Source organism: Phyllobates terribilis, unplaced genomic scaffold (assembly GCF_046119375.1).
Source record: "Phyllobates terribilis strain yellow unplaced genomic scaffold, ASM4611937v1 Scaffold_11__3_contigs__length_659146591, whole genome shotgun sequence".
NCBI lineage: Eukaryota > Metazoa > Chordata > Amphibia > Anura > Dendrobatidae > Phyllobates > Phyllobates terribilis.
Window position 1 is genome coordinate 386622686 of NW_027362771.1, and position 23496 is coordinate 386646181.

The 23496-nt window shown below is 43.4% G+C and overlaps 1 protein-coding gene across 3 annotated transcripts in view; it reads right to left on the bottom strand.

Annotated features, from left to right (window-relative positions):
- PIGB (phosphatidylinositol glycan anchor biosynthesis class B) overlaps nucleotides 1-23496 on the bottom strand; it is a 28419-nt gene that overhangs the window by 1393 nt on the left and 3530 nt on the right. For 2 of the 3 annotated variants that reach the window (XM_073653002.1, XM_073653001.1), the window contains 8 exons: nucleotides 21496-21600; nucleotides 11904-12034; nucleotides 11683-11823; nucleotides 8430-8481; nucleotides 5637-5848; nucleotides 4959-5023; nucleotides 3425-3626; nucleotides 1656-1836 (listed from right to left, as the gene is read on the bottom strand). In XM_073653002.1, coding sequence (XP_073509103.1) covers nucleotides 1656-1836; nucleotides 3425-3626; nucleotides 4959-5023; nucleotides 5637-5848; nucleotides 8430-8481; nucleotides 11683-11823; nucleotides 11904-12034; nucleotides 21496-21600 — 1089 coding nt within the window. The remainder of the gene's footprint in view (nucleotides 1-1655; nucleotides 1837-3424; nucleotides 3627-4958; nucleotides 5024-5636; nucleotides 5849-8429; nucleotides 8482-11682; nucleotides 11824-11903; nucleotides 12035-21495; nucleotides 21601-23496) is intronic. The other variant, XM_073653003.1, reaches the window with a different exon arrangement.

A 23496-nucleotide genomic window follows, 5' to 3' on the forward strand; every position in this document is an offset into this window, starting at 1 on the left:
TCAGGTCTGGGTCCTGCTCTGCCTTTATCTATTTTTACGTCTGCTGTCACATAACGAGGTGAACTACAAGACTTAAGTGCCGACTGGGTCACCTTGTCGCGGTGGGATGGCTTTTTTAATCAAAACAATGTTAACCGAGTACCCCATGTTATTCTCATGCACTTATTACTAGTTATTTACTTTCTGCAGGGTATTTGCTCACTTTTATATTCGGTTCTGTTTGGCAAATGACCACAGAGTGAATGCACATCTATACATTGCACTTATACCAACATGTGCTCTGGCTCAATTTTTTTTTAGGTTTTGGTTGAAATATTGAATGCATGCAAATACCCCAATTATAATACTACCAGTTATGGGTACTGGATTTTCTGAAGATGGGACATTGAAAAAATTCTGAATAAATCCCTAATGAGGCAATTGGCCTCAATAGGGTTTTGCCTAGATCAAAATAAAAGTTGACAGTGATGGACCGGGGTCTTTTTCCAGCCTTATCTATGTGACTATTGTGAGTCCTGCCAATGTCACAGCATCTTTTCTTTACCACCATGTCGCTTATTATTTTTATATTAGCAACATTAATACTCACATGCTGCGTTTCTTTTATGAAACCAAAACATACTCTTTTGGCAGTAAAAGCACTTTTTTGGGGTGTGGATTACATGTCTGCTTTGTCTACAGTACATGCTTGATAAAGTCATTTTTATTCACTAAAAACGCTGTTGCTTTTTTTTGCAGCATTTTTTTACTTTCTCATTGCTTTGTGTGTGAAAACGCTGCAAAAATGCAGCAGTTCTCAAATTCAGTCAGGAAATAAACTAGTGTGAGCATGAGATTTCTGAAAGCTAATAGCTTTTGCTGGTACTGTTAAAAAAAGCTTTTCATTTGCATCACAAAAGCTGGAAAAAAAAAAGCTACAAAATGGCAACATGTGAACACATCCTAAGGCAAGCTGCCACACATTCAAGATATCCAAACTATCAGATTAGATGAATTTGTGATACCATTTGTCCTATATAGATTATATTTAAGGGGTATTCCTTATGGGAATGTGTTTCAGTCCTTAAAGGGGCTGTCCGGTCAAAACCATAAGTCTGCAGTCACTCAATTCCCCCAATGCACGCACTGCGCTCTGAGGGGATTCTCCGGTTTCAGACCTGGGACCAGAGGGTAGGTATGAGTTATACATATTTCAGGCCAGTAGACGTGGCCTCGCTCTCCATACACTTGTATGCCCCTCTAATCAGCCACGCCCACCGACTGTCCCCGTCACTAGATAGGGCGCGGCCTTGGCTCTATACAAGTGTATGGAAGTGAAGCCACGCTCACTGGCCGGGAGTATGTATAACTCATACATACCCTCCATTACCGGGTCAAACTGGTGAGTCCCCGCAGCACACAGTGTCTGTACTGGGGGGGGGGATTCATAAGTCTGCAGTCACACACAGTGACTGCAGACTTATTGCTTTTGACTGGACAGCCCGTTTAAGCACATAAAACTGAATTCCTGTCACTATGGTTTATCTATATGTCATACAGGAATGCGACATACACATCTAAACCTTGAAGTCTGGGCTCACATACTCCAGGGGTCCCTTACTGTAAGTAATGGGGGGAATATTTGACAAGGCTGTTCATGCGTTTAGTATACTCACCTGTTCTAGAACACTGAACATGACTAAATGTGTTGGTAATCGCTTGGAATCATAAAATTCTGCATTAAGCCAAGCGAGGGGGCTTAAGTAAAAAAGATCAGCTTCATCAACATATGTATCCTCCTCTTCTAAATCAGGCGGACACTCAAGGAAACTCATCTTAACGGGACAATGAACATGGCTGAAAAAGGAAATAATAAAGTTGATTTTTTTTTTTTTTTAATTAGACAACACAAGACAATATACTATAGAAATGTTCAAAAGCCATTAGAGTTGTGTAACAGAATATGCCGGTACACAGGTACAATGCAAAATGACACGTGCAAAGTCACTGCTGTCAGGAGCGCTCCTTCAGTTCAACGTCCATATGCAATATTAGAGCATGTGGATGTCAGCGGATGTAGCATATAGACGGGGGGCTTCACTGTAAGGAAGCGTGGCTACTATCTTCAGAGCATTATTTATTGTACTATATACTATACTGAAAAATGGGAAAACAAAATTCCAAGTGAAGTGAAGTGGGGGAGGGGAACCCACCATTGTTTTTGGTCTCCTATTTACAGTATTCTATATCCAACATAACACTTCAGCTCCATACTATAGGGCTTCTTCTCCACGTTTTTTTTTTTTACAAGGGAAAAAAAATGCTGCTGTTTACAGTACCAGCAAAGTGAATGAGATTTCTGAAATCTCATGCACACGCTGCTTATTTTTCCCTTGTGGATTTGAAACAAACAGATTTTTCAGATTTGAAGTATGTCAATTTTTTCAGTATTTACCAATGAAAATGAATGACAAAAAAAAACCATGAATCATGCACGGAAAAAATGCGTATTTTACACACTATTTTTCCTGCTAATTTGTTTTTTGGTGCAGAAAAATCAGCTGCAAATACTCAGTGTGCACCCTTATTGTATTATGGTGAGCTACAACTTGTGTAGATTTCTTTTTAAATATATTTTAGTGGTTTAAAACAATTCAGAACTTTGTTAAATGAAAGTAGTACTCATTCTTTATTTTTCTGTAGATGTAATTGATATTTTTTTTGCATAGTAAGCTTTTTGTGGTACAATTTTGAGGTACATAAATCGTTATTGCTTTTTACCGCATTTTTTGGGGTGGCGTGGCTGGCAGACTGATTGATTTAGCAATACCAATGCTTTTTTTTTCCCCCCATTTCTTTTTGTTTTGGGAAAAGGGGGTGATGTGAAACTTTAGTCTGGTGTTTTTATTTATTTTTCAGTATTTAAAACATTTCTTTTTTCAGTCCCCCTAGGTACCTTGAACCTGTTTAGTATACTTTACTTTAACTACATACTCCAATTCCAGTATCCATTGAAGCCCAGGCAATGTCTGAGCAGTGGACTGGACCCCATCGCCTGCCGGATCACAATGCTTAAAGAGGTTGTGCACTACTTTTTCATTGATGACCTAGAACAGGCCATCAATGTCTGATCAGTCAGACCTGCTAGATTGTGGAGCTGCTCCGTCTTCTGGTAGTGGCTGCGGCAGGGAACTACTCATCCACCTCCTATTCAAATCGGCCACTACCAGAACACTGAGCAACCCTGCAATCGAGTACCTGCAGTTAATCAGCAGGTGTACCGGACCCCGACCAATCAGACATTGATAGGTCATCAATGAAAAAGTAATGGATAACCTCTTTAAATGCTGCCTCTGGAATTAAGTGGTAATAGTAACAATTGGAGTTGGTTTGTAAGCTGGATGTCTAGAGGGGATTCCATAATATCTAATAAGCCATCCCTCACCTGTAGTAAGGAAGAGAGTGACAAGGCATCAGAACGAGGAGGGAGGAATTCTCCTTGTTACATAATTGTTGAATATTGGTCATTATGTCCAGGGCTCCTCTTTGGTGAATCAATCCCGTGTAGAGGGCAGGAAGCAGGTTTGATAAAACCAGGAGGCCAATGGCTGGCTTCTTCCACCGTTTAATACTTGAAAATGAAAAACCTGGAGACAGGATTATTTGTGTAAGTAATAAGCAAATCCACAACAGAAAATGTAAAACTAACAAAGCATCCCTGCGAACGAGTAAATGCCTGGTTCAGAGTTAGTTTTAACTTATACTAAATATTCCTAAAGTAGGGAAAGACTGAAAAAAAATTTCTTATAAACGTGACATATTGATCAACTGTTCTGGCAGGGTTCACATTAGGTTTATGCTCCATGTGCACGACTCCGTCATGGGCTCCGACTGAATCCCTCAAAAATGGGATTCAGAAGGAACTCCAATGGAATTATTGAGTGTCATAAGGCAACCAGAGGTCAAAGTATGCATGTTTCGACTTAGTTTGGCCTCCTTTTTGTCAGAGCCCATCTTTTTAGCTGGGCACAATAACCTAGTCTACGTTTGCTAGATTCATCATTTGCGATTTTATTTTTTTTTGCATCAAATTCTTCAAAATAGCACATGCAGTTCATGAATTTAGGGAAAAAAAATCAAGGGTCATTTATTTTTTATCTTTAAAGGGAACCTGTCACAATTTTTTTTCATGTCTAAACTAAGACTAGCACCTTAATAAGCACCTGTGCTGCATTCCATAAAGGAGTATATAACCTCAACTCTCCCCTGTATACCTACCAAAAACCTTTTGAAACTCTCCCGCGCTCTAAGTAAATCCGCCCAGTCCAATAGGCGTCCTTGTTGAGGCATCTATCCCTCCTCCCGGCTTCTGATCGCCGTCCTCCTGCATCATCCACATAGCTGTGCGAAATCTCGTGCCTGTGCCGAGACATCGCCGGCTCATACCTGCGCACTTTGCTTTGCCCTACTGTGGGCAGAGCCGAAAACATGCAACTTTAAACTGTTTTTTGAGCCTTTTCAGCACCAAAAGTCACGAATACGTTAAAAAGTTGCAAAAATGCGCCAGATTGAAAACTCCAGAAGCTTTACTGCAAGGCAATACTAGAGTTGGATATGACCAAAAAATGGGACATTTGGTAAAAGTTGCATTTAAATAATCTATCTAAAACATATGGATAAGCAAAGTCGTTGAGTAAAATAAAAAGACTTAAAAAGTGGCAGAAAACGTAAAGTGAATAAGGGGCAAATACTAAAGCCACTAAAAAGGAGCAAGTTACTACAGAAAAGTTTAGGAACCGCAATGATCAATCAGGGTCTAAAACTCTTGAGGTTTCATCTGAGTAAGATGGAATCCCTGACAGAGTCATGGATGTGGAGTGTAAACAATGTGAACGCAGCCTTAGAAATAAAGCACTTAAGTTAGTCAAGTAAATAAAAGTACACCAAACAGACGATGATTGAAAAACTAAACGTCTTACCACAGAAGATCATGCAGAATGGGAGTACCGGATAGATGAACCGAAATTCCTTATGGCTCAAAGTGCTAAAAAATTCAAAAACAGACATTACAGTATCTACAACAATGTGATCAAATCTCCAGTTCCATCTAAAGCTGCAAACACAAATCCTTCATTTGGCTCATCTATTGAGCTTCTAGGACAAACTTAATTTAACATTAAAGGCCAGGGAGAGGCCAGCACCGAATCTTCTCTATCCCTATATAGGGGTTTGGGAAGGTAATAAGGTTGTATGCTATATGCAGGATGGAGCTCCATCTTCTGCCATGTAGTCCATGCAAGTTCTGCCACCCAGCACGGGTTGTTGTGCTCATTAGTGGCGGCAGTGACAGAACGTTTATACAGTGTTGGTCTATGGGCAGAACAAGCTATCAATATCAGGGCACTTTAGAGCGGAGCCATATAAAATGTGTTATCTGTAAAGCTCCATAGCTGTGGCCATACCCCCAGTGATCAGTGGAGAGAGGCATCCTATGCAGACTGCTGCCCATGATATAGGTCACCAATATATGAACACGTAGGACCCTCTTGAATTGTTAAAATACAACTGGGATACTTTGCATGATTTTTTTTTATTTTTTTTTTACCTCCATTTCCCTCATTTGCATTTTGTCATAAAATGTTCAATTTTCTGCTTACCTATACACGAAGACAGTCCAAACTATAGCCACTAGTAGAACACGATATCTTCTTGGTGCCACTATACAACCATGTATAAAGAATGGCAAGTGTGTGCCAATAATGACTGGAAATCCCTGAGTGATGTACCAGTGCCACGGGTGAGCCCCATAGAAAGAGCTGATATTTTGGAGCACATTAAACTTCAAAAAATTCCATTGAACAACAGTCCACTGTGAGAGAAAGACCCAAATTTTACATATGGAAATCATCCAATACTGATGTGAACGCTGCAGCTTCTTTGTCAGCAGACACATAGCTGACGGATTACCTGGAGATGTGCTTGGTGAACTGACAAATTGTCTCTTCAGAGAGGAAGAACTGTAGTGCCACCTATAGGAAGTAGCAATCCTAAAAGTCAATATCAACTCTCTAATGAGCCTTGTCACATGACTTAGGATAAAAACCAGAACCAGAATCTCAATTTGCAGACACTGCCCCTCGTCAGTGCAGAGTGTGAGATCTGGATTGACTGGGTGAAAGGCATCTGACTGGGTTATCCAAGGGGTAACGTTTCTCCTTGCGGAGAGTGACATGTCAAGCCTGGCAGTACCCCGAAACACAGTGTCTGCAAATTGATTGGTTTTGGATTTTATCCCAAGTCATGTGACAAGGCTCGTTATCGAGTTGATATTGACTTTTAGGATTGCTACTTTCCATAAGTGGCACTAGAGTTCTAGTTCTCCCTCTCTGAAGAGACAATTTGCATATTTCCCAGAGGAGCATTGCGGCTTAAAAGTCTCCTCACCTTAGCATGTCAGGCTTGACATGTCACTCTCCGAGATGAGAAACATTATCCCTTGGTGAATTGACAGAACGCCATACAGTACATTGTCAGTACACAAGAAGATCATGCTTGTGCTATGCCTATAATAGTCTGCTAATCCCATTATGATGTGTCATACCCTCCTGTTTAAACTGGCTACATAAAGCATCCCCAATATTAGAGGGGCTTTTCTCCTATAACAAAAGAATATCTAGAACATCAAATCTTGCAAAATATTACTGTCCGTCATTTAATTCAATTTTTGAAAATACGTCTTCTAAACCTTTTAAAGGCTATGGCCACCTTTCAAATTGGGAAAAGCAATATAGGCTGGATGTGAGCTCTTTGAACATTCAGCGTGGAACTGTTTTCATTAGCTCATATTGGTATAATTCTGTAACTTTACTTATTTGTTCATATGTTTTCCACTTATAGCCCGTTTTCTCTGCTCGCCTTGACACTGAACATGCTTTTTCCCATCTTCACGTAGTGGAAATCTATATGCAACCACCTACCACTCCTTGCAGCCTCTAAGGCTGGGTTCACAGAACGTTTACCACTACGTTCAGTACCTCCGTTGGGGATTACGTCCGCACCCCAGCAAAACGTGGTTCGTGCAGACGGGACAATTCCCTATAATGATGCAGACGGAGTCACAGTGTGCTCTATCGTGCATTATTGTTGGCTGTACATGCCTATGGGTGGGCAGCAAATTGCAGAAATTTTCGTATGTGTTCTGTGTTTTTCAAGGATAGAACATGTACCTACATTGTCCACAAAAAAAAAGAAAAACTTTGATTTAATCTTCAGATCAAACTCATCCACTCAAATAAATCAGTCTGCAATAATTAAAAAATGGATACCACCAAGATGCCATCCCAATGTTCTCCAAGTGCTGTCCGTTTTTCACAGAACAGTTGATAGCAGAAGCTTAGAAGAAAGGTTTTCATTTTCTTTTATATGAGAAAATCAAATGACACACAGACCGTAAAAACAACTCACAGACCAAAAATCAATGCAGCATTCTGGGGGAAAAAAAAAAAGTAAATTTTTCATGCATGAGGAAATTAATGGATGTCTGAATGAGGCCTAAGGCCGGATACTGGCCGCCATGCACGGACTTGCTGCTGGTCTCCTGACTCAGACTTGAAAGTCATACTGTATATGTCTATGAGGCTGATGTGTTCGGGTCAGGAGACTTGCGGCTGGTCCGTGCAGCACGGATCGTGACAGACGGCTGTGTGAATGCAGTCTAATATTAAGAGAATAGAGGGGGAGAGCAGAGCAACATTAGAAGTGATAACAAGCTTTAATAGATCTTTTATTGCAGATCACTCGGCTAGATAAAAAACATAGAATTCTGCAGCAGCAAAATGGTAGGACATTCTTAGTGAAGACTATTTAGAAAATGAGAAAAACACTGTAAAAAGTGTGTGTGTGTGTGTATGTGTGTGTATATATATATATATATATATATATATATATATATATATATATATATATATATATATATATATATATATATATATATATATACACATATATATATATATATATATATATATATACATATATAATCATTGACAAAAATGTGTCCAAGAAGGGTTAGACTGAATTTTTTGGAAAGGTTAAAAAAAAAGGGTTTGTCTAAGGAAATCTGAATTCTCGCCACACTTATAAACCAGTCGAGCGAGTCTTCACAATTGGGTTGGAGCATTAGTAAAAAATCTGCGGGTGCAGCTCTCATACCAGCATTTCTTCAGCTCTTCCCTGAATTGGATGACAATTTCATGGCTGTTTTTACACCCATCTTACCCATTACTTTCTACATTTTTATGACTCTCCCTCAAAGACCTCACATCACTAATTGAACCCCATTACTCTTTGCTACTTTTCCCATTTATTCTGCCTAATTTTAGTGTAAATGAAAGACCGATACTGACATGCATCATACAGCCTCTAATAAATCTTACCTAGCTTGATCTTACCTTACCAAAGTACACCCAGTCAATCATTATTGATCCACCAAAGGTGAGCAGTCTGCAAAATATATAGAAGATTGACAGATGACCCTCTGGCTTTTCTAAATAACTCCTTCTGCATAGAAGCAGTCTATAATACAATGAGAACGTCCATCCTGATCTTGGCTCGTTACAATATAATAAGGGTAGGATCCCACGGCGCTGCCCACACCTGCGTAGTGTTAGCACTCATTTACCCCCATCATGGTGGATTTTGGCAGCAGAACCCTGAGATCCTCCCCTTATCAGAGCTGTGTCTTGTAATGAGCCATCACCGGTGTGATCATCACATCACCAGGACAGATTCTCATCCTCCTGGAAGTAATAGGGAATACAGCAAAATATGTGACGGGCACCAGGCCCTAATGTGTAACCAAACCTCCTAGAGACATCACTTTTTCAATTTTGTGTTTACAGCATGGTGAGTATCATAAAACTTACCTTTTAATATTCATAGATAAAACCAAACAAAGTATCACATACTGAAATTAAAAATACCCAATTTATGGGAACATAAAGGTATCAACTCCCGGACCACAGTGGTGGACAGTAAGTCAAATGAAATCTATATCAATTGAGACCAGACCTAATATACATACATAACCCATATGACAGAGGTCAGCAAAAAATTAATGTGCAAGATATACAGTACAGACCAAAAGTTTGGACACACCTCATTTAAAGATTTTTCTGTATTTTCATGACTATGAAAATTGTACATTCACACTGAAGGCATCAAAACTATGAATTAACACATGTGGAATTATATACTTAACAAAAAAGTGTGAAACAACTGAAAATATGTCTTATATTCTAGGTTCTTCAAAGTAGCCACCTTTTGCTTAGATGACTGCTTTGCACACTCTTGGCATTCTCTTGATGAGCTTCAAGAGGTAGTCACCAGAAATGGTCTTCCAACAATCTTGAAGGAGATACCAGAGATGCTTAGCACTTGTTGGCCCTTTTGCCTTCACTCTGCAGTCCAGCTCACCCCAAACCATCTCGATTGGGTTCAGGTCTGGTGACTGTGGAGGCCAGGTCATCTGGCGTAGCACCCCATCACTCTCCTTCTTGGTCAAATAGCCCTTACACAGCCTGGAGGTGTGTTTGGGGTCATTGTCCTGTTGAAAAATAAATGATGGTCCAACTAAACGCAAACCGGAAGGAATAGCATGCCGCTGCAAGATGCTGTGGTAGCCATGCTGGTTCAGTATGCCTTCAATTTTGAATAAATCCCCAAAAGGGTCACCAGGAAAGCACCCCACACCATCACACCTCCTCCTCCATGCTTCACTGTGGGAACCAGGCATGTAGAGTCCATCCATTCACCTTTTCTGCGTCGCACAAAGACACGGTGGTTGGAACCAAAGATCTCAAATTTGGACTCATCAGACCAAAGCACAGATTTCCACTGGTCTAATGTCCATTCCTTGTGTTCTTTAGCCCAAACGAGTCTCTTCTGCTTGTTGCCTGTCCTTAGCAGTGGTTTCCTAGCAGCTATTTTACCATGAAGGCCTGCTGCACAAAGTCTCCTCTTAACAGTTGTTGAAGAGATGTGTCTGCTGCTAGAACTCTGTGTGGCATTGACCTGGTCTCTAATCTGAGCTGCTGTTAACCTGCGATTTCTGAGGCTGGTGACTCGGATAAACGTATCCTCAGAAGCAGAGGTGACTCTTGGTCTTCCTTTCCTGGGGCGGTCCTCATGTGAGCCAGTTTCTTTGTAGCGCTTGATGGTTTTTGCAACTGCACTTGGGGACACTTTCAAAGTTTTCCCAATTTTTCGGACTGACTGACCTTCATTTCTTAAAGTAATGATGGCCACTCGTTTTTCTTTACTTAGCTGCTTTTTTCTTGCCATAATACAAATTCTAACAGTCTATTCAGTAGGATTATCAGCTGTGTATCCACCTGACTTCTGCACAACACAACTGATGGTCCCAACCCCATTTATAAGGCAAGAAATCCCAATAATTAAACCTGACAGGGCACACCTGTGAAGTGAAAACCATTTCCGGTGACTGCCTCTTGAAGCTCATCAAGAGAATGCCAAGAGTGTGCAAAGCAGTCATCAAAGCAAAAGGTGGCTACTTTGAAGAACCTAGAATATAAGACATATTTTCAGTTGTTTCACACTTTTTTGTTAAGTATATAATTCCACATGTGTTAATTCATAGTTTTGATGCCTTCAGTGTGAATGTACAATTTTCACAGTCATGAAAATACAGAAAAATCTTTAAATGAGAAGGTGTGTCCAAACTTTTGGTCTGTACTGTATAAAGAACAATTTAAATAGCTATGATGTATTACAAAGTCTACATGTGGGGGAATAAACTTGTAGTGGGTATTGAATACATGGAATTCTCACACTCATCTGTTTCATCCACATGGAATAAATGAAGATCCTTCCTTTGTACTGTCGTTCAATGGATTGCCATCTGGTCAGAAGAAGGCAGAGCCTGGAGTTGGCCTTATTGTGCCCTATATGACACTAACAATTTGTTTCCAGTGCCTGTTGACTAAACTGCGCTGCCTTCGAAAGATGAAGAGACAGGAATCAATTTCTGCGGTTTATTGGACAACGCGTTTCGAAGTTTCAAACTTCTTCATCAGGACCAAGCCACGGTAATCTAAATTTACCGTGCTTTTGTGCTGATGAAGGAGCTTGAAACTTTGAAACGCGTTGACCAATAAACCGCAGAAATTGATTCCTGTCTCTTCATCTTTCAAAGGCAGCGCAGTTTAACCCATTTGTTTCCAGTGCATGTTGATTTCTTCCCTTTGGGGCTGCAGCAACCCAAATCTCTTTCAGTATTTGTGTGCACACAACCCGATCAGGTGCACATTCCTTTTAAAAACTTTTACCCAGATAAGACCCTATTGCACTTTTTGTCCCTTCCAGGTTTTTCCTCGCCTATAAGACACTAGGTGGCCCTATCACCCCAGAGACTCCCGCCCTTACAAGGGCAGTCCACAGCTTGCCCTGCTGGATCTGCCCTATACTTGCCCTATGTGCCTCACAAGTAAAAGGCAACAAAAACAATGGATTGACTATAAAATATACTAGAACAGTTGATAACATTTAATTATTGTATAGTGAAAAGTTACTTGTGAAACTGTAGCATCCCTTTAAATCAAAGTAATTGAATCTCTGTTATCATAGTTCTAGTGGACCTTGATCCACAAGGTGGCTTTATTGATGCAGTGTGCCCTTAATACTTACCCAACAGGCAAACACTGATGAATTATTAAGTCTAGTTTCTTCTGTTCTTTGGAGAAATGATATAAGAGCAATGGAACCCAGAGAATAAGCGCAGTTGGCCGGACTAGAAATGCCAGAGCCACGAAGAACAAGTACTTGGTGCTATAAAACAAGAAGAGGGACATTAATAGCATGTAAGCTACGTGGTGTAAAAAGCGCATTTCCAGATGATGATGTCTCACCTGTTCTTTGTATGTGAACCCTCCAGAGGATAGTAATGCAGAGCCAGAGTTCCCAGTACCGTTTCCATCGTATTTGTTAGGGTTCTTGAGGAGCAGAACCATGTAAACCAGGAGCAAAGTTGACTGAAGTACTGGAACGACACAAAGGCTAACGTTACCCAGATTATTCTCCTTCATACATACAAAATAGTCAAGATCTGAACACACATTATTCTACAATAAACTGAGACCTCACTTAAAATGACAGCATTACCACAAGTTCAGTGTTTGCCTAGAGGAAAATACTTGCAACCAGAATGCAGATCAACCCTGAGTGTTGGCTCCTCAGCATAACCGATAAGATGGACAAGTCCTAATGGATCTGACTGATGATAGGGTATTTTTGAAGGCCAAAACAGTGATGCATGCTACACTATGTCTGCCCTACAAAGTAATGGACCTAAGTGCAAGTGTGAAGAGAACCTTATTACACCTCTTGGCACACAAACGTAACTGTATGGCCATGCGGGGGGTCTTCAGTAGCTGAATCCACTCCACACACAAGAAGCCGGCTGTGTTAAACAGTTGGAATCAGCCTGTAACAACTGCGACCAGAGCAAGCTTTGATCACGGCTGTTTAACCATTTAGATGCTGCTTTCAATCAGCGGCTTCCATTGCCCTTTCACTCTGACACGATCACAGGATGCCCCTCTGAAAGCCACTATGGCTGCCATCTAGGTACTCGCAGAAAACCATCATTCACACTATACACCACCGGAATACTGTCGTTTTGCAGTATGTAATAAAAGCAATCAAAGGATTGCAGGTTCAGGTCCACTAAAGGGACCAAAATAACACAAATGTTTATCAATATAAAACATAAAAAAAGAGAATCACCCATTTCCTGATTTAACATGAAATAAATAAAATAAAAACAACATATCTGGTATCGCCATGTCTGTAAAAGTCCAATATATGAAAATATAAAATCAACCTGTACAGTGCACACCATAAAAAAAAGAAGAATCGAACCACTGGAATTACTGTTTTCCCAGAACCAGCACCTCTCTCAAAAAATGAAATCACATTTGATAAACAGGTCATATGTGCACAAAAGTGCTATCGAGTAATACATCAGCTCACCTAGCAAAAAACAAAACAAGGTTCATCTGGAAGAATAACGTTATGGGTCTCAGAAAATGGTGATTGCATTTTCTTCCCCACAAAGTTCGGAGTTTTTTAATCAATAAAATAATAGAGAATCTATTCAACATTGTTAGCGCACTGACCTAAAGAGTCATATTACCAAGTCATTTTTTTTTACTATACAATGAATGTCGTAAAAGCAAAAGACAAAAAGAACAAATGATGGAACGGAGTTTATTTTCCACCATTTCATCTTATTTGGAACTTTTTTTTCTCACTTTTCAGTACATGAAAGGTGTCATGCAAAGCTACAACTAGTGTTGAGCGATACGATATTTCCTGATATCGGAAGGTATCGGATTGGATCGGGCCGATACCCAAAAAGTATCGGATATCGCCAATTCCGATACCGGAAACCAATGCAAGTCAATGGGACACAAATATCGGAATGAAAATAAACCCTTTCTTTCCTTGTAGGTTAATTCTACATGAAGGAAAACAACTAAGAATAATGTAGAATGTATTACATGAAAAGCCGGCAATTCAGCAGCGGCATTCACCGGTACCCGACAATTTACAACAGAAAGAATAGAGCTTCACACATAGATTAGATAGATAGAACCATGTCAGTCACATATATATGAAGTACAGTGACAGTGTTGCTTACTGTACTTGTCATTTAGTGTAAAGGATTTATTTAAAAAAATAATAGTGTTTTCATGCACCGTCTCTTTAAGAAAGCCGGCCGGCAATTCAGCATCTGTACCCGACAATTTAGAATAGAAGGAATAGAGAATCATACATAGATTAGATAGATAGAAACATGTCAGCCACATATATATGAAGTACAGTGATAGTGTTGGTTACTGTACTTGTCATTTAGTGTTAAAATAAAGGATTTAAAAAAAAATTGGCGTGGGGATCCCCATAATTTTAGGCTCTAGCGGAGGTTAAGCAGACAGCTGGGGCAAATGTTTGAAGCCTGGGAAGGGGGTAATACCCATGGAGCTTCCCAGGCTACTAATATCAGCCCCCAGCTGAATACCTAGCCTTTACTAGCTATTAAAATGGGGGAACCCCCCCAAAAAAAATAACGTGGGGTCCCCCCTAATTTAATAGCTAGCAAAGGCTAGGCAGACAGCTGGGGGCTGATTTTAATAGCCCAGGAAGGGTGCCATGAATATTGGCCCCCTCCCAGGCTAGAAACACCAGCCGTCAGCCGCCCCAGAAATGGCGCATCCATAGGATGCGCCAATTCTGGCACTTAGCCTCGCTCTTCCCACTGCCCTGTAGCGGTGGCAGTGGGGTAATAGGGCTGGGGTTGATGTCAGCTTATAATGCCAGCTGACATCAAGCCCAGGTTAGTAATGGAGAGGCGTCTATAAGACACCCCCATTACTAACCCCATAGTCAAAGTTAAAGAAAAACACAAACACCCAGAATAAAGTCCTTTAATTGAAATAAACACACAATTCTTTATTGTTCTAAATTAAACCATACTTACCATCACGCCCATTCCAGCTGAAGCCAACAATCTCCTGCAATAAAAGAAAAATAATAAAGCAACCTCATCCTTACCTTTCCATGGTTCCCACGACAGCTTCAGCTCTGCTACATCGAGATGACAGGCTGGACCGCAGCAGAACGCTGCCATCCAGCCTGTCATCCCGCAGACACTGAGAAGCGCAGGCATACTTGCGCTCCTCAGTGTCTGGCTGTGACGGCATAAAGATGAGCCGAGGTCATGTCCAATGAACTCGGCTCACCTCATGCACGTCACTGACAGCGTGGGAAAATTTTCCTGCACTCAGCGCTTCAGCGTGAGAATTCTCCCACGCTGTCAGTGACATACATGAGGTGAGGTCATGTCCAATGAACTCAGCTCACCTCATACACGTCACTGACAGCGTGGGAAAATTCTCACGCTGAAGCGCTGAGTGCAGGAGAATTTTCCCACGCTGTCAGTGACGTGCATGAGGTGAGCTGAGTTCATTGGACATGACCTCACCTCATGCACATCACTGACAGCGTGGGAAAATTCTCCTGCACTCAGCGCTTCAGCGTGAGAATTTTCCCACGCTGTCAGTGACGTGCATAAGGTGGGCTGAGTTCATTGGACATGACCTCGGTTCATCTTTATGCCGTCACAGCCAGACACTGAGGAGTGCAAGTATGCCTGCGCTTCTCAGTGTCTGCGGGATGACAGGCTGGATGGCAGCGTTCTGCTGCGGTCCAGCCTGTCATCTCGATGTAGCAGAGCTGAAGCTGTCGTGGGAGCCATGGAAAGGTAAGGATGAGGTTGCTTTATTATTTTACTTTTATTGCAGGAGATCGTTGGCTTCAGCTGGAATGGGCGTGACTGTAAGTATGGTTTAATTTAGAACAATAAAGAATTGTGTGTTTATTTCAATTAAAGGACTTTATTCTGGGTGTTGTGTTTTTTTAAATACTTTACTAGAAATTCATGGTGGTCATGTCTAATATTGGCGTGACCCCATGAATTTCGGGCTTAGGGCCAGCTGATAATGCCAAGCTGGCCTTAACCCCTTTATTACCCAGTGAGCCACCGCACCAGGGCCCTGGATGAGTTGGGTACAGCGCCAGAAGATGGCGCTTCTATGAACGCGCCATTTTCCGGGGCGGCTGCGGACTGCAATTTGCAGCGGGTGGGGCCCAGAAAGCTTGGGACTCCCTGCGCTGCAGATTCCATCCCCCAGCTGCCTAGTTGTACCTGGCTGGACACAAAAATAGGGCGAAGCCCCACGTATTTTTTTTTTTAATTATTTCATGAAATTCATGGAATAATTAAGAAAAAAAGGGCTTCCCTATATTGTTGTGTCCGGCTAGGTACAAATAGGCAGCTGGTGGTTGGGGGAAGCCCGTTCCTGCCTGCTGTACCTGGCTGGACACAAATATAGTGCGAAGCCCCACGTCAATTTTTTTTTAATTCTTTCATGAAATAATTTTTTTAAAAAAGGGCTTCCCTATATTGTTGTGTCCGGCCCGGTACAAATAGGCAGCTGGTGGTTGGGGGCAGCCCGTTCCTGCCTGCTGTACCTGGCTGGACACAAATATAGGGCGAAGCCCCACATCAATTTTTTTTAAAATAAATCCTTTATTTTAACACTAAATGACATTTGAGGAGTTAATAAAGATGCAGTCCCTAAATTATTATTTATTTTTTAATTAATTTTTCCCAAAACTTTTGACGTGGGCTTCGCCATATTTTTGTATGCCAGCCAGGTACAGCATCCAGCTTCTATGACGCGCCATTTTCCGGGGCGGCTGCGGACTGCAATTTTCAGCGGGGGGGGGGGGGGGGGGGGGGGCAGAAAGCTTGGGCCTCCCTGCGCTGCAGATTCCATCCCCCAGCTGCCTAGTTGTACCTGGCTGGACACAAAAATAGGGAGAAGCTTCACGTATTTTTTTTTTTTAATTATTTCATGAAATTCATGAAATAATTAAGAAAAAAAGGGCTTCCCTATATTGTTGTGTCCAACCAGGTACAAATAGGCAGCTGGTGGTTGGGGGCAGCCCGTTCCTGCCTGCTGTACCTGGCTGGACACAAATATAGTGCGAAGCCCCACGTCAATTTTTTTTAAATTATTTCAGGAAATTCATGAAATAATTAAAAAAAATTGATGTGGGGCTTCGCCCTATATTTGTGTCCAGTCAGGTACAGCAGGCAGGAACGGGCTGCCCCCAACCACCAGCTGCCTATTTGTACCTAGCCGGACACAACAATATAGGGAAGCCCTTTTTTTCTTAATTATTCCATGAATTTCATGAATTTAAAAAAAAAATACGTGGAGCTTCGCCCTATTTTTGTGTCCAGCCAGGTACAACTAGGCAGCTGGGGGATGGAATCTGCAGCGCAGGGAGGCCCAAGCTTTCTGGGCCCCACCCGCTGCAAATTGCAGTCCGCAGCCGCCCCGGAAAATGGCGCGTTCATAGAAGCGCCATCTTCTGGCGCTGTACCCAACTCATCCAGGGCCCTGGTGCGGTGGCTCACTGGGTAATAAAGGGGTTAAGGCCAGCTTGGCATTATCAGCTGGCCCTAAGCCCGAAATTCATGGGGGTCATGCCAATATTAGACATGACCACCATGAATTTCTAGTAAAGTATTTAAAAAAAACACAAACACCCAGAAAAAAGTCCTTTAATTGAAATAAACACACAATTCTTTATTGTTCTAAATTAAACCATACTTACAGTCACGCCCATTCCAGCTGAAGCCAACGATCTCCTGCAATAAAAGAAAAATAATAAAGCAACCTCATCCTTACCTTTCCATGGCTCCCACGACAGCTTCAGCTCTGCTACATCGAGATGACAGGCTGGACCGCAGCAGAACGCTGCCATCCAGCCTGTCATCCCGCAGACACTGAGAAGCGCAGGCATGCTTGCGCTCCTCAGTGTCTCTCTGTGACGGCATGAAGATGAGCCGAGGTCATGTCCAATGAACTCAGCTCACTTCATGTACGTCACTGACAGCGTGGGAAAATTCTCACGCTGAAGCGCTGAGTGCAGGAGAATTTTCCCACGCTGTCAGTGACGTGCATGAGGTGAGCTGAGTTCATTGGACATGACCTCACCTCATGTATGTTACTGACAGCGTGGGAGAATTCTCACGCTGAAGCGCTGAGTGCAGGAGAATTTTCCCACGCTGTCAGTGACGTGCATGAGGTGAGCTGAGTTCATTGGACATGACCTCACCTCATGTATGTTACTGACAGCGTGGGAGAATTCTCACGCTGAAGCGCTGAGTGCAGGAGAATTTTCCCACGGTGTCAGTGACGTGCATGAGGTGAGCTGAGTTCATTGGACATGACCTCGGCTCATCTTTATGCCGTCACAGCCTGACACTGAGGAGCGCAAGCATGCCTGCGCTGCTCAGTGTCCGCGGGATGACAGGCTGGATGGCAGCGTTCTGCTGCGGTCCAGCCTGTCATCTCGATGTAGCAGAGCTGAAGCTGTCGTGGGAACCATGGAAAGGTAAGGATGAGGTTGCTTTATTATTTTTCTTTTATTGAAGGAGATCGTTGGCTTCAGCTGGAATGGGCGTGACGGTAAGTATAGTTTAATTTAGAACAATAAAGAATTGTGTCTTTATTTCAATTAAAGGACTTTTTTCTGGGTGTTTGTGTTTTTTTTAAATACTTTACTAGAAATTCATGGTGGTCATGTCTAATATTGGCGTGACCCCATGAATTTCGGGCTTAGGGCCAGCTGATAATGCCAAGCTGGCCTTAACCCCTTTATTACCCAGTGAGCCACCGCACCAGGGCCCTGGATGAGTTGGGTACAGCGCCAGAAGATGGCGCTTCTATGAACGCGCCATTTTCCGGGGCGGCTGCGGACTGCAATTTGCAGCGGGTGGGGCCCAGAAAGCTTGGGACTCCCTGCGCTGCAGATTCCAGCCCCCAGCTGCCTAGTTGTACCTGGCTGGACACAAAAATAGGGCGAAGCCCCACGTATTTTTTTTTTAAATTATTTCATGAAATTCATGGAATAATTAAGAAAAAAAGGGCTTCCCTATATTGTTGTGTCCGGCTAGGTACAAATAGGCAGCTGGTGGTTGGGGGCAGCCCGTTCCTGCCTGCTGTACCTGACTGGACACAAATATAGGGCGAAGCCCCACATAAATTTTTTTTAATTATTTCATGAACTTCCTGAAATAATTTAAAAAAAATTGACGTGGGGCTTTGCACTATATTTGTGTCCAGCCAGGTACAGCAGGCAGGAACGGGCTGCCCCCAACCACCAGCTGCCTATTTGTACCTGGTTGGACACAACAATATAGGGAAGCCCTTTTTTTCTTAATTATTCCATGAATTTCATGAAATAATTTAAAAAAAAAAACGTGGAGCTTCTCCCTATTTTTGTGTCCAGCCAGGTACAACTAGGCAGCTGGGGGATGGAATCTGCAGCGCAGGGAGGCCCAAGCTTTCTGCCCCCCCCCCCCCCCCGCTGAAAATTGCAGTCTGCAGCCGCCCCGGAAAATGGGAAAATGGCGCGTCATAGAAGCTGGATGCTGTACCTGGCTGGCATACAAAAATATGGCGAAGCCCACGTCAAAAGTTTTGGGAAAAATTAATTAAAAAATAAATAATAATTTAGGGACTGCATCTTTATTAACTCCTCAAATGTCATTTAGTGTTAAAATAAAGGATTTATTTAAAAAAAAAATGGCGTGGGATCCCCCATAATTTTAGTCTCTAGCGGAGGTTAAGCAGACGGCTGGGGCAGATGTTTGAAGCCTGGGAAGGGGGTAAAACCCACGGAGCTTCCCAGGCTACTAATATCAGCCCCCAGCTGAATACCTAGCCTTTACTAGCTATTAAAATGGGGGACCCCCCCCAAAAAAAATGACGTGGGGTCCCCCCTATTTTAATAGCTAGCAAAGGCTAGGCAGACTGCTGGGGGCTGATATTTATAGCCCAGGAAGGGTGCCATGAATATTGGCCCCCTCCCAGGCTAGAAACACCAGCCGTCAGCCGCCCCAGAAATGGCGCATCCATATGATGCGCCAATTCTGGCACTTAGCCTCGCTCTTCCACGCTGCCCTGGTGCGGTGGCAGGGGGTAATAGTGGTGGGGTTCATGTCAGCGCCAGCTGCCATGAAGCCCAGGTTAGTAATGATGGGCGTCTATAAGACACCCCCATTACTAACCTACAAAGTGTTAAAAAGAAAAAACACACACTACACCCAGAAAAAAAAAATTTATTTGAAATAAAACACACCATTTTATTTAATTCTTAGTTTACTAAAAATAATAGTTACCTGTCCACGTTCCTGCGCTGATCTCCCATGCACAGCTGTCACATCTGGAGATGGTGACAGCTGTGCATGGCTGCTGTAAGCTCACACTGCCGGGAACACGTCCGCTCCCGGCAGCGGGAGCCACTGACTGAGGTCACCGGAGTGTATTCAGGCAGCGCAGCTCCGGAGACCTCCTTTACGGCACTGCTGTACCGTGGGAATTTCTCACGATACAGCAGGGCCGTAAAGCAGCTGACCGGAGCAGCGCTGCCTGAACTCCGGTGAACCCTTACGGCCCCGTCATTCTAGCGGCGGCAGCGGTTCAGAGCGGTCACATTCTATGTGGCTTCTCTGAACTGGAGATCTTCGTGGGACACTCGTGGACTACTACGGAGGGGTAAGGATAAGGTTGTGGTTTATTATTTTATATTTTATTACAGGAGATCGATGGCTTCGGGGAATTAGGTGTCTAGGTGAGTATAGGTGTAGTTTTTTATTTTTTACTTTATTTTAGGTGGCGATCGGCGGGGACAGGTAATGTATGAACTAATTTATTGTAGGCAACCACTGGCCACCAATGACATGTATTTAAAATTTATTGGGGACACAGTAGGGCAATTTAAATAGCAGGATCAGGCTGATGGGAACTACTGCTCCCATCGAGCTGATCCTGCTGGCACGAGTGGACGGGGGACAGACATAGGCCGATGGGAGTAGTTGTGTCACATCGGCCTATGTCTGCCTGCACGCACAGACACCGCGCACACCCGCACAAACATCGCACAGACACCCCGCACACACACGCAGACATCGCACAGACACCCCACACACACTCACAGACACACGCACAGACACCCGCACACACCAATCATGACGGGTCTGGGAGGTGAGGCTGACCTGTGCGGCCGTGGGAAAGTTCATGTGAGTTCATGCAGTCAAGCATGAACTCACATGAACCCTCTGAGGGCACCGCGGCGACTTCAAATGAACAGCTGATCGGCATCACCTGATACCTCAGCTGTTCATTTGAAATAACCGGCGGGAAAGCGCAGCACAGAACGGGAAAGCCGGCGGTGAAGTCTTTTCACTGCCGGCTTCCCCGCCCGGGTCCTTCGCTCCTTGGTGCTGCGCTCCCCGCCCGGTCCTAATTTACGATTGGGATTGGAGGTGGCGAGGGGAGCGGAGGATCGGGGTGGGAGGCTGCGGGGAAGCAGTATGGAGCTGTGTGATTGTTTAAAAGCCGGCGGCTTTTTACCGCGCGCCGACTTTTAAACAATCAGGAGAATTCTCCCCCGCTGGGATGGCATTCTGATGACAGGCTGGATCGCGCTGCCATCCAACTTGTCATCCTTCAGAGACAATGCAGAGCTCAGGCATTATGGGAACTTCCGATTCCGGTATTCGATATTGTAAAAGTATCGGAATTAAGTATCGGAATTCCGATACCGCGAATATCGGCCGATACCCGATATTTCAGTATCGGAATGCTCAACACTAGCTACAACTCATTCTACAAAAAAAAGAAGAAAAAAAAACAAGACCTCGTATAGCTTTTGGCGAGAGAAAAATAAATAGTTGTGGCTTTTGGAAAAAGGGGAGAAAAAAACAAAAGCACCAAATGAAAAAATGACCCAGAGTTTAAGAGGTTAATCACTACAGGCATTACATGGAGTATTGGAAATCTGGAACATATGGACACATACCACCCATTTTGCCACATTTGTATTTTCCATTTGTCTCATTACACTGTACAGTTTTACATCTGCGATGCTGGAGAACACGGCCTGTATCAGTCTAGGAAACCAAATCTGAAAAAAAGCACAACGCAGTGAGTCCCGTATGTAAGTTATCAGCAAAAGTAAAAACTCCCCAAAGATAGAGCCTTTCCTATAGCAGTTTCTAATAGAAATCTCTTGTTTTTGAATGCAGGGGAAAAAAAACCTCAGTATGAACATAGCCTAAGATGTCTGCCACCCAGACCATGTTTACCTACTGGTGAAACAACGTTCTTAGCATGTAAAGCTTTCACTACACCACCAAGACGGAGTTACACATTAAAAGGAATGTCTAGTTTTATAAATGAACTTTAAAGGGTGTCTACCATTCTTAGAAACTTCTGATAGGTAAGTGTGAGCCTATGTGCACACGATGCGGTTTTTATGCTTTTCTGCCACGGAAATGCATTAAAACTGCATGTGAATAGGTCTGTCATGTATAGCAATGGTAATCCGCATGTGCTCTGCACATGATGCGGAAATTTCCGCTCCGGATTACCATTGTGGTAAAATCCGCAGCATTACCATTTCTAACACGATTCCGCTGCGAATTTGCACCCATTGACTCGCAGCAAACCTGCAGGTAGAATATCTATACCAACGGAATTGCTGCGTTTCAATGAAAATCAATAGGAGCGAAATCACGCCGGAATCGCGCTGCGGGTGTACCCGGGTCGGGAGAGGAGGCTGCTACTCCTCTCATCTGACCGCTGCTCTGGCTGATAACAGTGAGAGCAGCGTGGATGGGAGGAGCAGCAGTCTGCTCTTCCCAGCAGTAGTAAGAAAAAAGAATAAAAAAGTAAAAATAAACCTTTATACTCACCTGTCTGGTGGCCCCCGGTGTCCTCCTGGTCCCCGGCGGCTATGCTGTCTCCCCGGCGGCCAGCGGTACACTGCAGGGCGTGGGCTCGCGCCCCGCAGTGTACCGAGCTGCCAGGACCTTCAGTGACGTCACGAATCAGCTGATGGTCACGTGACGGCTCAGCTGAGCGGTGACGACAGTATCACCTGATGGTCACGTGACCATTAGCAGATGATCACCCTGGGAACATTTGCAAGAATGTTGCCATGGTGGTGAGCTCACCGGGGCTGATCAGCTGATCAACCCCAGTGACCTCCTGTAGCATGTATACTGATAGGGGTGATTTTACACCCCTGTCAGTATACATTGCTGTGTTCTAGAGCAGTAATATCAGTGATGGCTGATGTCACTGCTGTAGAAGTGACTCAGATTGTCATGGGACACTCGATGGCGGTACGTGGACTGCGTCGTTGATGGCGGACAGGTGAGGAATATGGTTGTTTGTTTTTTACGTTTTTTTCAGCAGATCGAGGGCTTCGCGGAGGCGTGTAATACAAAAAAATTGTAGAACCGTGTGTGTTTTATTTAATTAAAATACTTTATTCTGGCCGTGTCTTTTATTGAAAAGGCGGCGACTATTTTACTACACGGTTAGTAATGGGGGCATCTTATAGACGCCCTCCATTACTAACCTGGGCTTCATGTCAGCCGCCAATACAAGGGTGACGTGAACCCCAACCCCATTACCCCACTCGCCATCGCTACAGGGCAGTGGGAAGAGCGGAGGCTAAGCGCCAGATTTGGCGCATCTTATGGATGCGCCATTTCTGGGACTTCTGAGGGGTGATAGTAATAGCCGCGGAGGGGGCTAGTATCCATGGCCCCTTCCCTGGCTATTAATGTCAGACCGCAGCTGTTTAGTTTAGCCTTTGCTGGTTAGATTTTATAGGGGAACCCCATGTCAATTTTTTACTGGGGTCCCCCTGTAATGTAGCCCGTAAAGGCTAAACAAACAGCTGTGGGCTGATATTAAATAGCCAGGGAACATTTTTTGCTAATGGCCCCTTCCACGGTTACTAATATCAGCCCTCAGCGGTCAGCTTTCCCTCTGCTGGTTATAAAAATGA